Below are 19,687 nucleotides of genomic sequence, written 5' to 3' on the forward strand. Positions count from 1 at the left end.
AACAATAGTACGCAAGTATAAATACCATGGGACCACACAGACGTCATACCGTTCAGGAAGGAGACGCGTTCTGTCTCCTAAAGATGAATGTACTTTGGTGTGAAAAGTGCAAATCAATCCCAGAACAACAGCAAAGGACCTTGTGAAGATGCTGGAGGAAACGGGTACAAAATTATCTATATCCACAATAAAACAAGTACTATATCGACATAACCTGAAAGGCCGCTCAGCAAGGAAGAAGCCACTCCTCCAAAACCGCCATAAAAAAAGCCAGACTACGGTTTGCAACTGCACATGAGGACAAAGATCTTACTTTTTGGAGAAATGTCCTCTGGTCTGATGAAACAAAAATAGAACTGTTTGGCCGTAATGACCATCGTTATGTTTGGAGGAATAAGGGGGAGGCTTGCAAGCCGAAGAACACCATCTCAACGTGAAGCACAGGGGTGGCAGCATCATGTTGTGGGGGTGCTATGCTGCAGGAGGGACTTGGGCACTTTACAAAATAGATGGCATCATGAGGAAGGAAAATTATGTGGATATATTGAGCAACATCAGTCAGGAAGTTAAAGCTTGGTCGCAAATGGGTCTTCCAAATGGACAATGACCCCAAGCTTACTTCCAAAGTTGTGGCAAAATGGTTTAATTAAGGACAACAAAGTCAAGGTATTGGAGTGGCCATCACAAAGCCCTGAGCTCAAGAAAGGGCTTAGAAAATGTGTGGGCAGAACTGAAAAAGCGTGTGCAAGCAAGGGAGCCTACAAACCTGACTCAGTGACACCAGCTCTGTCAGGAGGAATGGGCCAACATTTACCCAACTTATTGGGAGAAGCTGATGGAAGGCTACCCAAAATGTTTGACCCAAGTAAAACAATTTAAAGGCAATGCTACCAAATACTAATTGAGTGTATGTAAACTTCTGACCCACTGGGAATGTGATGAAATAAATAAAAGCTGAAATAAATAATTCTCTCTACTATTATTCTGACACTTCACATTCTTAAAATAAATTGGTGATCCTGACTGACCTAAACCAGGGATTTTTTTTACTAGGATTAAATGTCAGGAATTGTGAAAAACTGAGTTTAAATGTATTTGGCTAAGGTGTATGTAAACTTCCGACATCAACTGTACATGCTAGCTCTAAATTGATGGGTTTCAAGATTTCAACTTTTTCAACCAGACTGTCATCTGTATTATAAATATATTTTTACTGCACATAGACATTGTCATCTTTAATTGAATTAACCAACCCTATAATACAGCTATAATAGATCTGTAAACTATACACAAAACATTCAGATGAGCATATACCAGAATTTCAGACTAAATTAAATACAAACATTTTCTAAAGTAGCACAAGATGACTGAGTGAAGAATGGAATACAAGTGTGACACTACAATATCAAATTATGAACACAAACTAGTGTCTCAAATAAGAACTAATAGTTACCTTTCAGGACTGCACTCTTAAAGACTGTTGTGACTAGATCCTTCAAAACCAAGGAAGGATTTGTTTCAGCTATAAGAGCAATTAACATAAACATTGTTGCTTGCTTTTTACAAGCTACATAAAGTATGTTTACAATAATGTACTAATGGGGATATTTAGGGTGAATTAATGTGCCAGTGTCAAATAATCTTGAAATTCACAGAGTAATATCATCAGAGGAGGAGTAGCCCCAAATGATAGTAGCCTATCAATTGAGGCGGCAGAGTAGCCTAGTGGTTGGACTAGTAACCGGAAGGTTGCAAGTTCAAACCCCCGAGCTGACAAGGTCTGTAAACTAGGTTCTGCCCCTGAACGGGCAGTTAACCCACTGTTCCTAGGCAGTCATTGAAAATATTAATTTGTTCTTAACTGACTTGCCTAGTTAAATAAAAAAAGATCACATGCAGTCCATATTCAGAGAATAAAGTATCTATCTACCTGTTGAATTTATATTGATATAATGGAGCATTTTAACTGAATCCACATTCAAATCAATCAGCACATGTTCATAGTTTTTCAAAGCTTAGTAGTCTAACCACCACACCTGACATTGAAGCAGTTAACTGCTACAAATGGTAGGCCATGTACAGTAATAGTCATGTAAAGCACATGGTGCTTGCAGTACCCACTTCAAAGCCATTGCCAGCAGCACATCACTACAAGTGGCTCAGTAATGGAAAATTACCTCCTGTGATGCAGTATCAAAGCAAACAACAGACCCAGTCATTGGGTCCAACGTAATACATAATAGTGTAGGATTAAAGGCATCTTGAATACACCACATCAATGCAGTTACTGTGCAAATCAAATGCACCTTTGCAGATGTACTGATACAGCCAAGACACACAGCCACATTGTTTCCACTGGCTAAGGTCACATCACAACCGTCCAAGCAGAAAGACCTAAAAAACTGATACATATAAAATCCAGATAATTATTTATTTGTATAGATGCCTCTCCAGAAGAAAGGATGCAGGATTAGGATGAGTTGAAGGGAAGGGACCGAGTGAGAAAACGTGGTTGTTTTAGTCAGTCACCTAGTCCCTTACAATGTGCTGCATAGAGCTCTTCTCTCTCTCTCTCATCAGCTTCCTGCTACTCTCTCATCAGCTTCCTGCTACTCTCTATCTCTCATCAGTTTCCTGCTACTCTCTCATCAGCTTCCTGCTACTCTCTCTCTCATCAGTTTCCTGCTACTCTCATCAGTTTCCTGCAACTCTCTCTCTCATCAGCTTCGTGCTACTCTCTCTCAACAGCTTCCTGCTACTCTCTCTCTCATCAGTTTCCTGCTACTCTCCCTCTCTTATCAGTTTCCTGCTACTGTCTCATCGGCTTCCTGCTACTCTCTCAGTCTATGGGCCCCCTTTCCCTTCCCTCCTTGTTCTTCCCCTCAGCATCATCGTACTGCCTCCTCTGCCTGCTGGTGTTCCTTTATTATTCATACAGACACAGACACAGGGAACAGACAGTCCTGTACCATTGTGCAACAGCAACCCTGTAATGGAAGTTGCAAACAAAGTACAGTACAGTGAGTATCATATGACAAACCCTATACTACAAACATTTGGTTGAAAAATGACTTGGGGTGGGAGGGGAGGTAAATAGATACACAAGTCATGTCATGACCCTGCTACCCTCTCTCTCATCAGCTTCCTGCTACTCTCTCTCTCTCTCATCAGCTTCCTGCTACTCTCTCTCTCACCAGCTTCCTGCTACTCTCTCTCTCACCAGCTTCCTGCTACTCTCTCTCTCACCAGCTTCCTGCTACTCTCTCTCTCTTTCATCAGCTTCCTCCTACACTCTCTCATCCACTTCCTGTTACACTCTCTCATCAGCTTCCTGCTACTCTCTCTCTCTCTCCCTCTCATCAGCTTCCTGTTACCCTCTCTCTTATCAGCTTCCTGCTACTCTCTCTCTCACCAGCTTCCTGCTGCTCTCTCGCTCTCTCTCATCAGCTTCCTACTACTCTCTCATCAGTTTCCTGCTACTCTCTCTCATCAGCTTCCTGCTACTCTCTCTCTCACCAGCTTCCTGCTACTCTCTCTTTTTCATCAGCTTCCTGCTACACTCTCTCATCAGCTTCCTGTTACACTCTCTCTCATCAGCTTCCTGCTACTCTCTCTCTCTCATCAGCTTCCTGCTACCCTCTCTCTCGTCAGCTTCCTGCTACTCTCTCTCATCAGCTTCCTGTTACTCTCTCTCTCATCAGCTTCCTACTACTCTCTCTCACCAGCTTCCTGCTACTCTCGCAGTCTATGGGCCCCCTTCCCTCCCCTCCTTGTTCTTCCCCTCAGCATCATCGTACTGCCTCCTCTGCCTACTGGTGTTCCTTTATTATTCATACAGACACAGACCCAGGGAACAGACAGTCCTGTACCATTGTGCAACAGCAACCCTGTAATGGAAGTTGCAAACAAAGTACAGTACAGTGAGTATCATATGACAAACCCTATACTACAAACATTTGGTTGAAAAATGACTTGGGGTGGGAGGGGAGGTAAATAGATACACAAGTCATGTCAGATGTGATGTAGGACAGCTATAGGTCACATGGTATGCCTGTCATCTTGGAGATCATTGTTCAAAGTCTGTGTCCATTACTTCCCAAAATGATACGTGCAAGATCCCATTTATAGCGTGAACATCGCCTGTGTTAATATTGGCAACGTTTGAAATTACTTCTGTATTCACAATTTTGATGTCCTAATGAAATGTATATGTTTCAAGTGGTTTACTTTGGACAAGACAGTATAGTTTCATTAACTGAGTGCAGACTTTGTGATTTACTCAGTGGTATAGCATACAGATTGCACTCTCAGTCTGGGACATCTATTGGGACTCAGGATATGGTTGGTGATATAAGGGGATTAAGGTCAAACTCACACAAGCAACATGACATGGATTAGGCCTAGTGAGTAGTGCTCTGCCCTGTCTGTAGTGGAATATACCACTATGCCAGTCTACACCACAATGTTACCCATCTCAAAAGCAGTCCCTGTGAACTTTACTTTTATTAAATGTTTTAATTTAAATAATCTGTCCCCAAAAGGATTCATCCAGATCATGGCGTTGGCAGAAATTACTCTGATTATAAGGGATTATGTAGTCAAGCCGGCCCATCATGGATCAGTCGTGCCCTTCACAACGCCATCCCTCAGTCGAAGGCTGGGACTCAGTGACCAAAACTTGAGGACAGAAAAAACAAAAGTGTTGCCTGCAAATCCCCTTGTAGGATATTCACACAGTTGAATCTGATGGTAAGTAGTGGAGCAGTTTGGTGAAGAGCTACAGTAGTAGAGCACTGTCCAGTCCAGCTCTCTCCTACAGTGGACTACCAGAGGAAACATTGTCTCCATGGCCACCGAGGGGATGTCTAGAGAGGAGGCAGAGGAGTACCAGAAACAGCTGGTGGAGGAAAAGTAAGTCAATACTAGAGATGCCATACATTTTCTGTTAATTACCTAAATTACTGAATATTCTGGTAACTTGGGTAAATTACTGGTAGCTTTGCAACCCTAGAAAGGAATGCCTTAGGGTTGGGGTCCATTCCATTTCAATTCAGCCAAATGCAATTGAAATTAAATGGAAAATACGTTGACAAATTATTCTCCTGAATCTGACCCCAACCTCCTTGGAATGATTAAAATAGACAGATTTTATTCAATAGCAAGCAAGAGCAGAGCTTTTAGTTTTAAACTTTCCCTTTTGTGAAAAATTAGAGATCAAAAGTATGTGGGAAAATCATGGCATTAATATTGAGTTGGTCCCTAATTTGCTGTCATAACAGCCTCCACTCTTCTGGGAAGGCTTACCAATAGATGTTGTAACATTGCTGAGGGGACTTGCTTACATTCAGCCACAAGAGCATTAGTGAGGTCGGGCACTGATGTTGGGCGAATAGGCCTGGCTCGCAGTCTGCGTTCCAATTCATCCCAAAGGTCAGGGCTCTGTGCAGGCCAGTCAAGTTCTTCCACACTGATTACAAACCATTTCTGTATTGACCTCGCTTTGTGCATAGGGGCATTGTCATTCTGAAACAGAAAAGGGCCTTCCCCAAACTGTTGTCACAAAGTTGGAAGCACAGCATGATCGTTGCATGATGTAGCGGTAAGATTTCCCTTCACTAGAACTAAGGGGCCTAGCCCAAGCCACGAAAAACTGCCCCAGACCATTTTTCCTCCTCCACCAAACTTTACAGTTGGCACTGTGCATTCAGGCAGGTAGTGTTCTCCTGGCATCCGCCAAACCCAGATTCGTCTGTCGGACTGCCAGATGGTGAAGCATGATTCATCACTCCAGAGAACGTGTTTCCACTGCTGATCTTAGGCTTGTGTGAGTCTGCTCTGCCATGGAAACCCTTTTCATGAAGCTCCCGACAAACAGTTATTGTGCTGACGTTGCTTCCAGAGGCAGTTTGGAACTCGGTAGTGAGTGTTGCTACAGAGGACAGACGATTTTTACGTTACATGCTTCAGCACTCGGCAGTCCCGTTCTGTGAGCTTGTGTGGCCTACCACTTTGCGGCTGAGCCATTGTTGCTCCTATACACATTTCCACTTCACAATAACAGCACTTACAGTTGACCAAAGCAGCTCTAGCAGGGCAGAAATTTGACCAACTGACTAGTTGGAAAGGTGGCATCCTATGACGGTGCCACATTGAAAGTCACTGAGCTCTTCAGAAAGGCCATTCTACTGCCAATATCTATGGAGATTGCATGGCTATGTGCTCGATTTTATACACCTGTCAGCAACCAGTGTGGCTGAAATAGCCGAATCCACAAATTTGAAGGGGTGTTCACATACTTTTGTTTAAATAGCGAATGTTTGAATTAGACCATATGTGAAGTATAAAAGTATAAAAGCCAAGGGAGATACAATGGAAATGAGAAAAACACCTGTAAATGTACCTTCAAGAGTATTACACTGATAAAGGTAAAATAAAAATATTTTAACATTTTTGTGAAGAATGTTTTACCACATATTATATATCACGAGTCAAACTGAAAGCAGACTAGCACCATGCAGTCCTAGATTACATCACATCCAGATTATTTCTGAATTACTTTCTGTCTCCAATTGCTAAAATTGGTGGGATTGACAAATGCTGTCATAATCTGGAGATCAACACAAACAAAACTATTACTCTGCGGCCCTAGAAACTGAGTCTTCATATTGTATTTGATTTAGAACTGACACCAGTAACGTGTGATTGACTGATATGAAAATGGCAACGCCATTAGGAATTATGATTACACAAATGCCGAGAAACACATTTTTATCTCTGAAAATATAATGCTAACCTTTACACAACCAGTATCACACAGTGAAAATACAATTCATTTTAACCACTTTGGATATTCTATTCAACGATATATTAAAATGTTTTTATAGTTTTGATAACATGGTTTCTGATCTTGTCTGAAAACAGGATGGAGAGAGATTCAGAGTTCTTGGTAAAGAAGGCTGAGAGGGCTACATTGAGAACGTGCTTAAGAGACAAATACAGACTACCAAAGGTAAGACAGTCTCATCTCATTCTCATGCCATATGGAACAAGATGAGAAATTATTTAGCTACAAATGCCCTCAATAATAAAAAACTATACTGAACAAAATTATAAAACTTAACATGCAACAATTTCAAAGATTTTACTGAGTTACAGTTTATATAAAAATAAATAAATTAGGCCCTAATTTATGGATTTCACATGACTGGAAATACAGATATGCATCTGTTGGTCCCAGATACCTTTAAAAGGATCAGCAAACCAGTCAGTATCTGGTGTGACCACCATTTGCCTCATGCAGCGCAACACATCTCCTTCGCATAGAGTTGATCAGGCTGTTGATTGTGGCCTGTGTAATGTTGTCCCACACCTCTTCAATGGCTGTGCGAAGTTGCTGGATATTGGTGGGAACTGGAACAAGCTGCCGCACACGTCAATCCAGAGCATCCCAAACATGTTCAATGGGTGACATGTCTGGTGAGTATGCAGGCTGTGGAAGAACTGGGACAGTTTCAACCTCCAAGAATTTTGTACAGATCCTTGCGACATGGGGTCGTGGATTATCATGCTGAAACATGAGATGATAGCGGTGGATGAATGGCACAACAATGGGCCCCAGGATCTCGTCACAGTATCTCTGTGCATTCAAATTGCCATCAATAAAATGCAACTGTGTTCGTTGTCCGTAGTTTATGCCTGCCCATACCATAACCTCACCACCACGGGGTACTTCAGTTGAACCGGGATTCAACCGGGATTCAACCATGAAGAGCACACTTCTACAGCGTGCCAGTGGCCATCGAATGTGAGTTTGCCCACTGAAGTCAGTTACCGCACTCCGAACTGCAGTCAGGCCAAGACCCTGGTGAGAACACCGAGCATGCAGATGAGCGTCCCTGAGATGCTTTCTGACAGTTTGTGCAGAATTTCTTCGGTTGGGCAAACCCACAGTTTCATCATCTGTCCAGGTGGCTGGTCTCAGACGATCCTGCAGGTGAAGAAGCCGGATGTCGAGGTCCTGGGCTGGCTTAGTAACACGTGATCTGCGTTTGTGAGGCAATCTCTAAAATGACGTTGGAGGTGGCTTATGGTAAAGAAATTAACATTCAATTCTCTGACAATAGCTCTGGTGGAAGTTCCTGCAGTCTGCATGCCAATTGCACGCTCCCTCAAAACCTGAGACATTTGTGGCCTTGTGTTGTGGGATGTAAACAAATTTGTGCACAAAATTTGGCAGAATAAAGCTTTTTGTGTAAATGGAACATTTCTGGGATCTTTTATTTCAGCTCATGAAACATGGGACAAACACTTGCCTTTATATTTTTGTTTAGTATATAAATTTTCCCTTTTCTATGAATAACATAAGGTGATAATCTTACGTATTTTCTCTGTAAATGAGAACACTATCATAAATTAGTAACATGATGCAGAGGCTGTATCGGTCAGTGTCAGAGTGACTCAGTACATGTTCAGGAGTCTAAGGCCTGCTAGTCAGATATGCCTAAATACAGTCACAAGATTAAGGCATAAAAAAAAGACTGATCGCAGATATCTCACGTTTGAGCCCAAGACCCAACATGCCCTGTGTTTGTGCGTGTGTCTGTATGCCATCTGTCTCACAGGCTATGCAGGGAGTCTCCCTCTCTTGCAGGGTCATAGAGGGTCACATGTGATGCAAAATTAAGCTGTTGTTTGAAGTGTTAGCTGTTGGACATAAATTCCCTCAGTAAAGACAGGACCTACTGTATGCTAAAACATAGTCCAGGAAGAAAAACAATAGAATTTAGACATGATGACATTGAGACAGTACGTGGGTATAATACACTCCTACTCAGCCAGTCTGACCTGTCTTTCTTGCTGTGTTTAGAGTGAACAGGATGCAAACCTGATGGAGTCGGCAGGAGACGACATCGACGTGCCAGAAGAACTACTCAAAATGGTGGACGAGGACGCCACAGAGGAGGAAGAGAAGGATTCTATCCTGGGCCAGATACAGAACCTACAGAACATGGACATGGACCAGATCAAGGAGAAAGCGTCGGCAACTATGGTTGAGATGAAATCTAAAGCAGAGGAGAAGTGCTGTGTCATGTGATGAGAGAAAACATTGGTTCAGTTGATTAGTTCCTAAGCACCAAGTTTGACCAAGGATATAACTTCCACGGTTGGACTTCCCTGAAATATTCCAGCTTTCCAGTATTCTAATCTAGACTGTGGACTTGGATTGATCCGAAACACGTATAGTAGACCTTCTACACAGTCTAAATTGAACCAGTCTTAGGTTGGCTAATCTGTCAATAGAGGGTTGAAGAGATGACTCTTAATCTGTCTTTCTCAGAAAGCTGTGGGGAAGAGGTCGGGAAAAACATCACAGGGCTGAGAGGGAGTAAGAGTATTTTAGTTGTTGTAATTAAAAAAGGGGTTCTGTTCTTTTTATATACAGCAAACCTCATGTTTTTTGCAAGAAAGTACAATTGGGAGGAGAGAAAAAAACAATGGTATCATGGTTATAAATGCACTGAATTGCTTCGTGTTAAAAAAGACATCCCTCTGAATTTTGGGCCTTTGTAAAACAGTGTATATAACTGGATTTGGCATTTTCGTTTGTAATAAATAGAGATGAATCATAAGAAGCCCATGAAAAACAATCCATGTCCAGAACTCTTGTTTATATAGCGAGACAACGCCTCCCTGTGGATAAAGTTATTACATCTTTATTACATTTAGTAACTGCTCTAAAAGATAATCTATAGAATATGAAAGAGGCTGGTTAAGATCGTTTCAGCAAAGCTTAATAGTTCACATTATATCATCATTATCTATCAAACGGAAAAAGAATCACAATAAACAACCTTTTCTCAGCAGGCTGGATATGTAACCTTTTAAATACAGCTATACAACTCTGACAGTTATTTCAATTTAAAAATCTAGTCTAAAGTACTAAATACATGTAATCTCCACTAAAGCCAGGCAACTGTATCAAAGAGTTTGCCATGGAATAAACTAGGATTTACAGAGTAGACCTACAAAAATACACCATAGCCTGATCCCAGATCTGATGGCCAAAGGAGAAAGCAAAACAGCAGAAACAGATCTGGCACCAGGCAACCAATGCCCTAGAGAGGGCCTCATCACTGGTGGTGAAACTGCAGGCTATTAATGAAGACTGTCTGCAGCTCGTTTATGTCATCCGTGGTCTCTATGGGAATGCTGGCTCTGCCAGGGGAGTCACTACTAGTACAGCCATAGCGAGAGAAGCAGTTGTCATACAGAGTGGAGCTCACACAACCTGAGCCTCCCACAGCTCCCTGTAAAGGCTCGCACACATCCAGGTAAGGGCTGGAGCAGTGTGGGGAGAGAAGGCCTTGGGGGTGGTGGTGGAGGTGCTCGGCTCTGGGGCTATGGCAGGGGCTGTGGGGCATGGGGCAGGTCTGCAGGCAGCTGTTCCTCCTCATGGTGCGGTACAGGTCTAGTCTGGCGATCAGAGGCTTGCCGATGTTGACGTCAGTGGTCCAGTCCACCAGCTCATCCATGGCCTTGAAAGAGCCCTGTAGACAAACTGTAAACCCCAGCTGGTCCTACAGAGGAGAAGACAAGGAGTAGAAGAACATTTTATTAACCTAATATGTTTATACTAGAGCTCCAACGGAGATCAAAACCGTTTTGTCCAAGGTAAGCTCTGCTCTAACATGACACCAGCTACTCCTACAGAGGGGACACAGAGCACACATATGAACAGGAAGGTTGATTAAAACTTTTTTGAAGATATCAAACTAAAAGGGCAAAGACAATATAATAATGTCGTAGTAATGTGAGAATGTGGAAAGTGGTGATTATCCTTTGTACACTTACCCTGAGCTTCTGTAGAGAGCTGAGGCGTGTGTACAGGCAGTGCTGGGGAAGACTGCTGGAGAGCAGGTAGATGCCAGTCTCCTCTGGTGTCTCCCTGTTCATCTCTTTGGGATCAATGTCAAGGTCCTGGACAGAACAAAGGAAATGTTTTTAGGACAAGACGACCTGCATATGCAAAGTTTTCAGGCAGGTGCTGGAGCCTCAGCATCTTCAGCAGACAGACTCTTTACTATGCTCCTAATGTTGTTTCAGTAAACCCCAAGAAAGACAAATCGCTCTCATTGGTATTGAACAGAGCTGAGGAAAACCATTATGACATCAGTGACATATTGATTTTAAATTCCTTTCCCTATCCCTTTGGTGTTCATTGATCGGAAAAGCTTGGATGGATTAGCTACACCTGTTCAGATCTGTGGACACAAGGGTTAGGGGACAGGGAACAAATTGTGAGAAACTGGTGACAGGAGCTTTTAGGAAGGAACAAGTTGGCATAATTGAACAAGATGAAAGACTGTAGCGTCTCACCGGGGAGAAGTTGGTGACGTGAGCCTGGCAGAAGAACATGTCCTCTGGTTTCTTCACGATGTGGGTGTAAATGACCAGCACGTTGGAGAACTCTGCAGCGAAGCCCAGCTTGATCTGAGCCCCACAGTCAAAGTCCAGAGACATACTCTCAGGCAGTTCTAGAATGAAAACACAACATTATGTCCACAATAAGTATGTTGATTGCTTCAGCTAAACAATTCAAATTGAAATGTACTGCATTTACTTTCATTGGTTGATCGTGTCCTTACCGTGAGCCTTGGCCCACTGACGGTTGTGAGCCAGGGCCATGTCAGAGCTGTCACCAGGCAGTACAGGGTCAGTCAGAGCCCTCCTCTCTGATAGGCTGCTGCGGATCTCCAGAGCCTGCTTCCCCTTAGTGGCATCGAACTGGCCCATGTCTGGATAACACAAGCAACACCATAACAACATTACCTCAGGCTCTCACAGAAGAAATGTGTTAGGCAAAGTATTATTGCCATGATAATCGATGCATGGAAGTATACAGGTTAGGATAGGATAGATGTGTTTCTGTACTCCTGTTACTTATTTTGCACGGCACTGCATTAGATCAATACTGTATATTTCATGCCTACATTGACTTGTGCTCCATGACCACAAATACTATAGATGGGGTGACATTTACTAAATGATTAGTTCACCAATACATAATTGGTCCATTGCTCCTAACCCTCAGCCACTCTGTCCAGCAACACAGTGATCTTCTCATCCTCCAGAAGACGTTTCTTCAGAAACTTGACGAAGACACCGTTAGTGAATCCACTAGAGCTCAGCTCAAACGCTTCTGCATCTTGGCAGCTGCACAATAGAAGAATGGAACAGAATTGGGGAATATATCACTTAATTTGTTCATACAAAGTTACATGTTACGAATAGAAGTTTAGACATATATTTGAGTAATCGTCTGATTACTTACGTTGCATATCCAAAGACAATGTTAGCTGTGACCCTCAATAGTATGTTTGGGGTTGTATCATCATGAATATTTCTAAAAATAAAAATGTAATAGTTACAGTATTACAACAAACAATAAATGGTCTATATCCCATGTTACTAACAGGGAAGGGACATTGAATAGTAATGAAAAACAAATAAACATAAAACAAACATGGTTAGCACAGTATACTAGTCTTTACCCACCGCTTCCTGCACATATCCAACAGGAACACATTGAGGCCTGTCTCCTTCTCCTGCATCAGTTTGAGGATGCTCTGCACACACAGGCAGTTGGCTGAGTGATACGGGTTTGGAGCATCCACCGGTACCATGAAGCTGTTGCCATAGTTCTCATAACCATGTCCAGCATAGTACAGCAAACCTAAAAAAAGAAAGTACAGCAAAAGTTTATGGGAGTGAATTAAACGAGACAGTAAATAGAGCAGTGAATGAAATAAGACTGAAAATAGACTTCACTTTTTAAAACTAGTATTTAATTTTTTATGATTCACTATATTTTTGGAAAACCAGATCAAATAAACTAATATTTGACTGATCGAATTCTTCTAGGTCGGTCTCTCATACTCTAATAGGCCATAATAATGAATGGCGTACCATAGACACCCTTGTGAAGTAAGAGCAGAAACTCGTCCACGGCGTTGCGCATCTCTGACTCGGTGAGATCCAGCAGCGATACTACCTTGAAGTTGAGCTGGCGCAGGAGGTTGGTGAGATCATACACATCAACCATTGGCGCCTTGAGCTGGGGGTGGTTCCGGTACGAGAGGTTCCCGATTAGCAGGGCCACTTTATCTGTCGCTGCGATGAGAGACAAATACCACCAATGACTACGAGTTGAAATCAGTTGTGGAGAAATGTAACATATTGACCAACATGGAGAAAAGGCATTTGATATTCTAGCAGTAATAAAAGGTAACCAAGTACTGGGTGGATTCATTTTGTGTTCTGCTTACCATAAGGTGGTTCTTGATTGCTGTTCAGGATTAGTTCACTGGCACCTACAATCACAACGCTATCATTATACACTACTCAAAAAAATAAAGGGAACACTAAAATAACACATCCTAGATCTGAATGAATGAAATATTCTTTTAAATACTTTTTTCTTTACATAGTTGAATGTGCTGACAACAAAATCACACAAAAATTGTCAATGGAAATCAAATGTATCAACCCATGGAGGTCTGGATTTGGAGTCACACTCAAAATTAAAGTGGAAAATCACACTACAGGCTGATCCAACTTTGATGTAATGTCCTTAAAACAAGTCAAAATGAGGCTCAGTAGTGTGTGTGGCCTCCCTACAACGCCTGGGCATGCTCCTGATGAGGTGGCGGATGGTCTCCTGAGGGATCTCCTCCCAGACCTGGACTAAAGCATCCGCCAACTCCTGGACAGTCTGTGGTGCAACGTGGAGTTGGCGGATGGAGCAAGACATGATGTCCCAGATGTGCTCAATTTGATTCAGGTCTGGGGAACGGGCGGGCCAGTCCATAGCATCAATGCCTTCCTCTTGCAGGAACTGCTGACACACTCCAGCCACATGAGGTCTAGCATTGTCTTGCATTAGGAGGAACCCAGGGCCAACCGCACCCGCATATGGTCTCACAAGGGGTCTGAGGATCTCATCTCGGTACCTAATGGCAGTCAGGCTACCTCTGGCGAGCACATGGAGGGCTGTGCGGCCCCCCCAAAGAAATGCCACCCCACACCATGACTGACCCACCGCCACACCGGTCATGCTGGAGGATGTTGCAGGCACCAGAACGTTCTCCACGTCATCTCCAGACTCTGTCACGTCTGTCACATGTGCTCAGTGTGAACCTGCTTTCATCTGTGAAAAGCACAGGGCGCCAGTGGCGAATTTGCCAATCTTGGTGTTCTCTGGCAAATGCCAAACGTCCTGCACGGTGTTGGGCTGTAAGCACAACCCCCAGCTGTGGAGGTCGGGCCCTCATACCACCCTCATGGAGTCTGTTTCTGACCGTCTGAGCAGACACGTGCACATTTGTGGCCTGCTGGAGGTCATTTTGCAGGGCTCTGGCAGTGCTCCTCCTGCTCCACCTTGCACAAAGGCGGAGGTAGTGGTCCTGCTGCTGGGTTGTTGCCTTCCTACGGCCTCCTCCACGTCTCCTGATGTACTGGCCTGTCTCCTGGTAGCGCCTCCATGCTCTGGACACTACGCTGACAGACACAGCAAACCTTTTTGCCACAGCTCGCATTGATGTGCCATCCTGGATGAGCTGCACTACCTGAGCCACTTGTGTGGGTTGTAGACTCCGTCTCATGCTACCACTAGAGTGAAAGCACCGCCAGCATTCAAAAGTGACCAAAACATCAGCCAGGAAGCATAGGAACTGAGAAGTTGTATGTGGTCACCACCTGCAGAACCACTCCTTTATTTGGGGTGTCTTGCTAATTGCCTATAATTTCCACCTGTTGTCAATTCCATTTGCACAACAGCATGTGAGATTTATTGTCAATCAGTGTTGCTTCCTAAGTGGACAGTCTGATTTCACAGAAGTGTGATTGACTTGGAGTTACATTGTGTTGTTTAAGTGTTCCCTTTATTTTTTTGAGCAGTGTATTATACAGATATTACACATGGTGGATTGATAAACATTCTCAGGAGATAAACTGCTTCATGTAATGTGCAGAAATATTTAGAATTGCCGGAAACAATGTCCAATAAACAGTGATAGATCATCTCAGATATACGTCAATGCATGTCACTTACCAGCTCCAAAGGCAAAAACATCATCTGTGGGAAAACAATTTTAGAACAATTACTAGAATGTATATTTCCTGTGCTTTCATTTCAACTGAATTAAAGTAAAAAGTGTCACCGATTAGGTGGGGCTCAGTCAGAAGCCAAACGGATCAACATGCCTAATGTTAGCCATTAGTAAATGAGTACCCACTGAAAATATGTCCTGTCTTGAACATTTGCAAATATTAATTGGAAATTGATACGGGACATCTAAGCTGAATCACTGAAAGCTGTGAATGATTATATAATTGAAATGTAGCGATTTTGAGCATCTGTAAAGACCATTTTTCAAATTACAGACAATTTCATACTTTCTGTGGGATTGTTATGATTATGTTGTGTTCTCAAAAATATAAAATCAATCAAATGAACGGGCAAAAATTCAAAGGATGAAAAGAATGCATGCAACACCTGGAACCAAACCCTCCTTCTCTATAAAAACAGATTCACTTTGCCATCCCACTGTTTCCAACATGGCCCTGTTTTATTCATGCACATACTGTACATCTCAGATGGCCAAACTAAGAGAAACCAGGCACTTCAACTATACCTTCAGAACACTCCATTGCCCCTGAAAACTGGACAGATATCCTTGGTCCTTTCATTCAAGAACAAGAGTAAGTAATCATCAAGAACTGTCACCAAATTCAATGCGAGTCGTTTTTGCTCATATTGTATACTGATAAACAGACCTTTTGTTGAGGCTAGGATCAATATCATCATTATAGTACTGTAAAATAAAGGATAGTGACATACCCACTAGAATGTCTACTTCATTCGTCCACGTCCTTTCGTTGTTAATACAAATCTCACAACGATACTTTCCATTATGTTCCAGCAGCAGATACGGAATCTGTTTCAATTAACGAACAATATCAAGCTATTTGAAAAAAAATCAAACTAACTCTCACGGTTTTCATCTGACTTGTACAACATTCAACGGTATTGTAGAGTTACTGTACTGTAACTACAAAATATGTAACAGTGCCACTTTAACAGTATAAATGTGGAACTTTCTACATAAGCGCTCAAGGATGTTAGCATCCTCCTCTGACCTCCTTACCGTGAGTCTCCTCTTGGAGGCCTCTGGAAAGTGAAGGGGCGCCCCGTTCCTGTGCCACTGGTAGCGGGGGATAGGCCTCCCTACCGCCCCACACTCCAGCTGCAAAGATTCCCCCACCAGCAGTCTCTGGCCCTGGGGCTGGATCACCACCTTCAGCCTGCCCTCCAATGAGTGTGACCCCAACCCTGCATGGAAAACATAAGGTTTATTCAATGTACAGTCGCTCTGGGGGCGAGTTTAGCGAAAGCTTTGGAGGGATAAAAGATAACATTAGTGCTACAAAGCGTTCAGGAAACTCACCCCTGTTTTGTCTGTCTTTCACAGAAAGGAGGAACCGACAACGTGTAGAAAATGTTAGCCTTATTAAAATGGAACCGGATAGAAATCAAATTCCAAAAATCCCAGGCAAAAGAAAGACATAATAACAATGTTGTCCATGAACTGATTGGGAGGTAAAAGATAGTGTCTCACCATAAGGTGTTGCAACATTCAGGACATCCACCTGAGCCCACTGGCTGAACTCAAAGGAGTCTCCACAATTAACCCTGCAGATGTAGAAGCCTGCGTCTGTCAGTTGGACTGGGCTAATCACCAGGTCTGGAGAAGAACTGTTGTGTACCTGGAGAAGTCACAATGTGTCAAATCAATTCATAATACATGAAATATACATCTCTACTTGCACACTCATCTTCTGCTCATCTATCACTCCGGTGTTTAATTGCTAAATTTTAATTATTTCGCCACTATGGCCTATTTATTGCCTTACCTCCCTTATCCTATCTCATTTGCACACATTGTATATAGACTTTTTCTATTGTATTATTGACTGTATGTTTGTTTATTCCATCTGTAACTCTGTGTTGTTTGTGTTACACTGCTTTGCTTTATCTTGGCCAGGTCGCAGTTGTAAATGAGAACTTGTTCTCAACGAGCCTACCTGGTTAAATAAAGGTGAAATATATATATATATCATTATTAAGCCACAGCTGTCACAATGTTATCTGGTCAAGATATCAGCAATATGATTATCTGAAAACATGTTTAATGACATGTTTACAACCAATGCATAAACAGTACGGTCTACCTTCAAAACACACCCTAGTAGGCTACCCACCTCTTCCTTGGTTTTGAACCACTGGAATTGAACACCAGCCTTCCCCACAGCATAACAGCTGAGTCGCAGGTTGTGTCCCACTATTATAGCCACAGATTGGGGCTGAATGAGGATCTGGATACCTAAACACAACCATTATGGAAAGAAATTCTCAATAATGATTCAAATATATGTACAATAAATAATCAATACATTTACATACAGGGACCAAAATCAAGAGTCGAGATTAGCTTGTCGCCAAAACCATTTATAATCCTGAGCCTTCCCTCCAAGTACCAACCAGATAATAGTCAGCGAACACATCTTCTAAAGATGCTCTGTATACCTGGTGGTTTGACACACTGTAGGGCCTCTGTATGGCCCATGGTTTGTAGTAAGTCTACCAGATGGCCCAGTGTGCACCCTCTGTCTCCCATGAGCCTGAGCAGCACGCGGCTGGGGCTGCCCTCCAGCTCCAACACCTTCAGAGAGCACATCTCCATCTCATCTGAACTGCACAGTGGAGGAAAAGGCAGAATTTATGCACACAGTAATGCACACACTGTCTATGACACTATCTAATAAGAAAAAAATATATGAACAGCAGGGGAGGCACATAGCTCACAAGTTAGTTCACTCGTAGGAAATGTAAAATGCACAGGAATACTGATAACATGTATTATTGTGTTATAACAGTATGTTGACGATAGGGATAACATTTATACTGTAAAATCAAACAAGTAAACTAACATGTTTAAAGAATAACCCTTCAGACTTGCCCAACCAACCACAAGATGGCGCTATTATTCCTTTTAGGTCGTTAGGTAATACGGCATCAGGTGGAACTACGCCCTCTAAGGATCTCCGCGCGACCGTCAGACGGGCTGTTCGACTGCTTAATTAGGCTTACCTCACCCTAAAACGCCGGTCATTGCCGACCATCTCCCCGAGTTTACGCCATCCTTTACTGTTGGTTTTATCCAGAGCCTCACACAGTTTCCTCAAGACAGGTTCTTTCAGAAAATTTAAGTTTAAAGACCGGTCAGATGAATCCGACATCTCAGCGAGTTACTGTAGTTCAGTTCAGTCAATTTGAAAAAGTTACTTGCAAAAAAATCTGAACATTTGTGAAATGAAAAATATCTCGTAGTTTGAAATCAGGTGTTCTACACAGAAGAGGTAGATACATGGGCATGGTCGCTGCAGAAGTTTGGGGGAATTCCGAAGATCATTCTGGGGAGGGCCAAAAAGACACAAATATTCAGACGAGTTGGTGTTACTTCCTGAAACAGCTTACAAATAGTGATATTACACTCCTACCACTGGGTGGGACTTTCGGTTTAGTTATGGGTCTTCCGTTTTTGCCCCAATACTCTAAACTTGCATCCTTCCTTACCTCCTTGATCACGATATTCTCTGAAGGTAAGGACGAATGACAGAGGAAGGATGCATTATTAAGAGAAATGGAAAAGGAAATACCCTAGTCAGTTGTACAACTGCATGGATTCAACTGAAATGTGTCTTCCGCATTTAAACCCTAATTGGGTTGACTAATTCCGAATTAAAACTGTATTAGTATTACTTATAAACTGCCTAAAGAGTTCCCACATCTGAAATAAATTATTTGTATTAATCTGTTTGGTTCCACTTTAATTATTTCTAGTCATAGATCATAATTTTTCAATGGTTAGTAACACCAAATATGTTCAATTATACTGACAAGATAGTCGAGTGACCACTCTTAACAATGAAAATACATGTACTCAAAGATGGAGAGCAGGAGGGTGGGGGCGAGATCAGGTGGGATCATTCTAGCCAATGAGGGCAGATACGCCTGTGAACAACAGGCACAACTCAGATAAAAAGTCATATTTTTCAGAGTTGCCAAAAAGCCACGTGATCCACATATCAGTGCATTCATAAAAACCGAACCATTTTGAATGAATAAAAACCGAACCATTACAAAACGTCTATTCCAACTAATAAGCTTCAGGTAGCAAATTAGCAATGACATTTTTTGTTGACCAAATTAAACATGCTCATTGTCGAATAACATCTACGGGCTGTAGTGGAGCGGCTAAGAGTTTCAGGTTCCTTGGTGTCCACATCATCAACAAAATATCATGGTCCAAACACACCAAGACAGTCGTGAAGAGGGCATGACAACACATTTTTCCCCTTGAAAAGATTTGGTATGGATCCCGAAATCCTCAAAAGCACCATCGAGAGCATCCTGACCGGTTGCATCACCACCTGATATGGCAACTGCTCGGCATCGACCGCAAGGTGCTACAGATGGTAGTGCGTACAGCCCAGTACATCACTGGGGCAAAGCTTCCTGCCATCCAGGCCCCCAAAAATGGTCAAAGACTCCATTCACCCAAGTCAT

At 42.6% G+C, this 19,687-nt stretch overlaps 2 protein-coding genes across 3 annotated transcripts; one reads left to right on the forward strand and one right to left on the reverse strand.

Annotated features, from left to right (window-relative positions):
• Window positions 1-4,541: 4,541 nt before the first annotated feature.
• LOC110525442 (complexin-4-like) lies at window positions 4,542-10,578 on the forward strand. The gene is made up of 3 exons (XM_021605551.3): window positions 4,542-4,911; window positions 6,922-7,009; window positions 8,867-10,578. The coding sequence occupies exons 1-3, from the start codon at window positions 4,847-4,849 to the stop codon at window positions 9,092-9,094; spliced, it is 381 nt and encodes a 126-aa protein (XP_021461226.1). The 5' UTR covers window positions 4,542-4,846; the 3' UTR covers window positions 9,095-10,578.
• malt1 (MALT paracaspase 1) lies at window positions 9,692-19,047 on the reverse strand. 2 transcript variants are annotated; one of them, XM_021605549.3, is made up of 17 exons: window positions 18,209-18,988; window positions 17,645-17,811; window positions 17,320-17,441; window positions 16,677-16,824; window positions 16,206-16,390; window positions 15,899-15,995; window positions 15,693-15,740; window positions 15,110-15,133; window positions 13,326-13,370; window positions 12,967-13,170; window positions 12,556-12,733; window positions 12,332-12,403; window positions 12,086-12,213; window positions 11,646-11,795; window positions 11,377-11,534; window positions 10,852-10,977; window positions 9,692-10,577 (listed from the first exon to the last, which is right to left on the reverse strand). In XM_021605549.3, exons 1-17 carry the CDS (start codon window positions 18,355-18,357, stop codon window positions 10,131-10,133), a joined length of 2,448 nt encoding a protein of 815 aa, XP_021461224.1. In that variant the 5' UTR covers window positions 18,358-18,988; the 3' UTR covers window positions 9,692-10,130. The 2 variants fall into 2 exon arrangements, with proteins under 2 accessions (XP_021461224.1, XP_021461225.1); XM_021605550.3 differs by lacking the exon at window positions 15,693-15,740 and having other exon boundaries at window positions 18,209-19,047.
• Window positions 19,048-19,687: the final 640 nt, after the last annotated feature.

This window comes from Oncorhynchus mykiss, chromosome 6 (assembly GCF_057628025.1).
Source record: "Oncorhynchus mykiss isolate SJ-2025 chromosome 6, ASM5762802v1, whole genome shotgun sequence".
Lineage (NCBI taxonomy): Eukaryota > Metazoa > Chordata > Actinopteri > Salmoniformes > Salmonidae > Oncorhynchus > Oncorhynchus mykiss.

Bases quoted from the DNA above. Each gene is read 5' to 3' on its own strand.
- LOC110525442 (XM_021605551.3), top strand. From the start codon at position 4,847: ATGGCCACCGAGGGGATGTCTAGAGAGGAGGCAGAGGAGTACCAGAAA. The intron at 4,912-6,921 runs GTAAGTCAATAC...GTCTGAAAACAG, and splicing joins AAACAGCTGGTGGAGGAAAA to GATGGAGAGAGATTCAGAGT. The intron at 7,010-8,866 runs GTAAGACAGTCT...TGCTGTGTTTAG, and splicing joins ACAAATACAGACTACCAAAG to AGTGAACAGGATGCAAACCT.
- malt1 (XM_021605549.3), bottom strand. From the start codon at position 18,357: ATGTCGGATTCATCTGACCGGTCTTTAAACTTAAATTTTCTGAAAGAA. The intron at 17,442-17,644 runs GTATACAGAGCA...GGTTGTGTTTAG, and splicing joins ACAGTGTGTCAAACCACCAG to GTATCCAGATCCTCATTCAG. The intron at 15,134-15,692 runs GTATAGTTGAAG...GTTTTCCCACAG, and splicing joins GGCAATGGAGTGTTCTGAAG to ATGATGTTTTTGCCTTTGGA.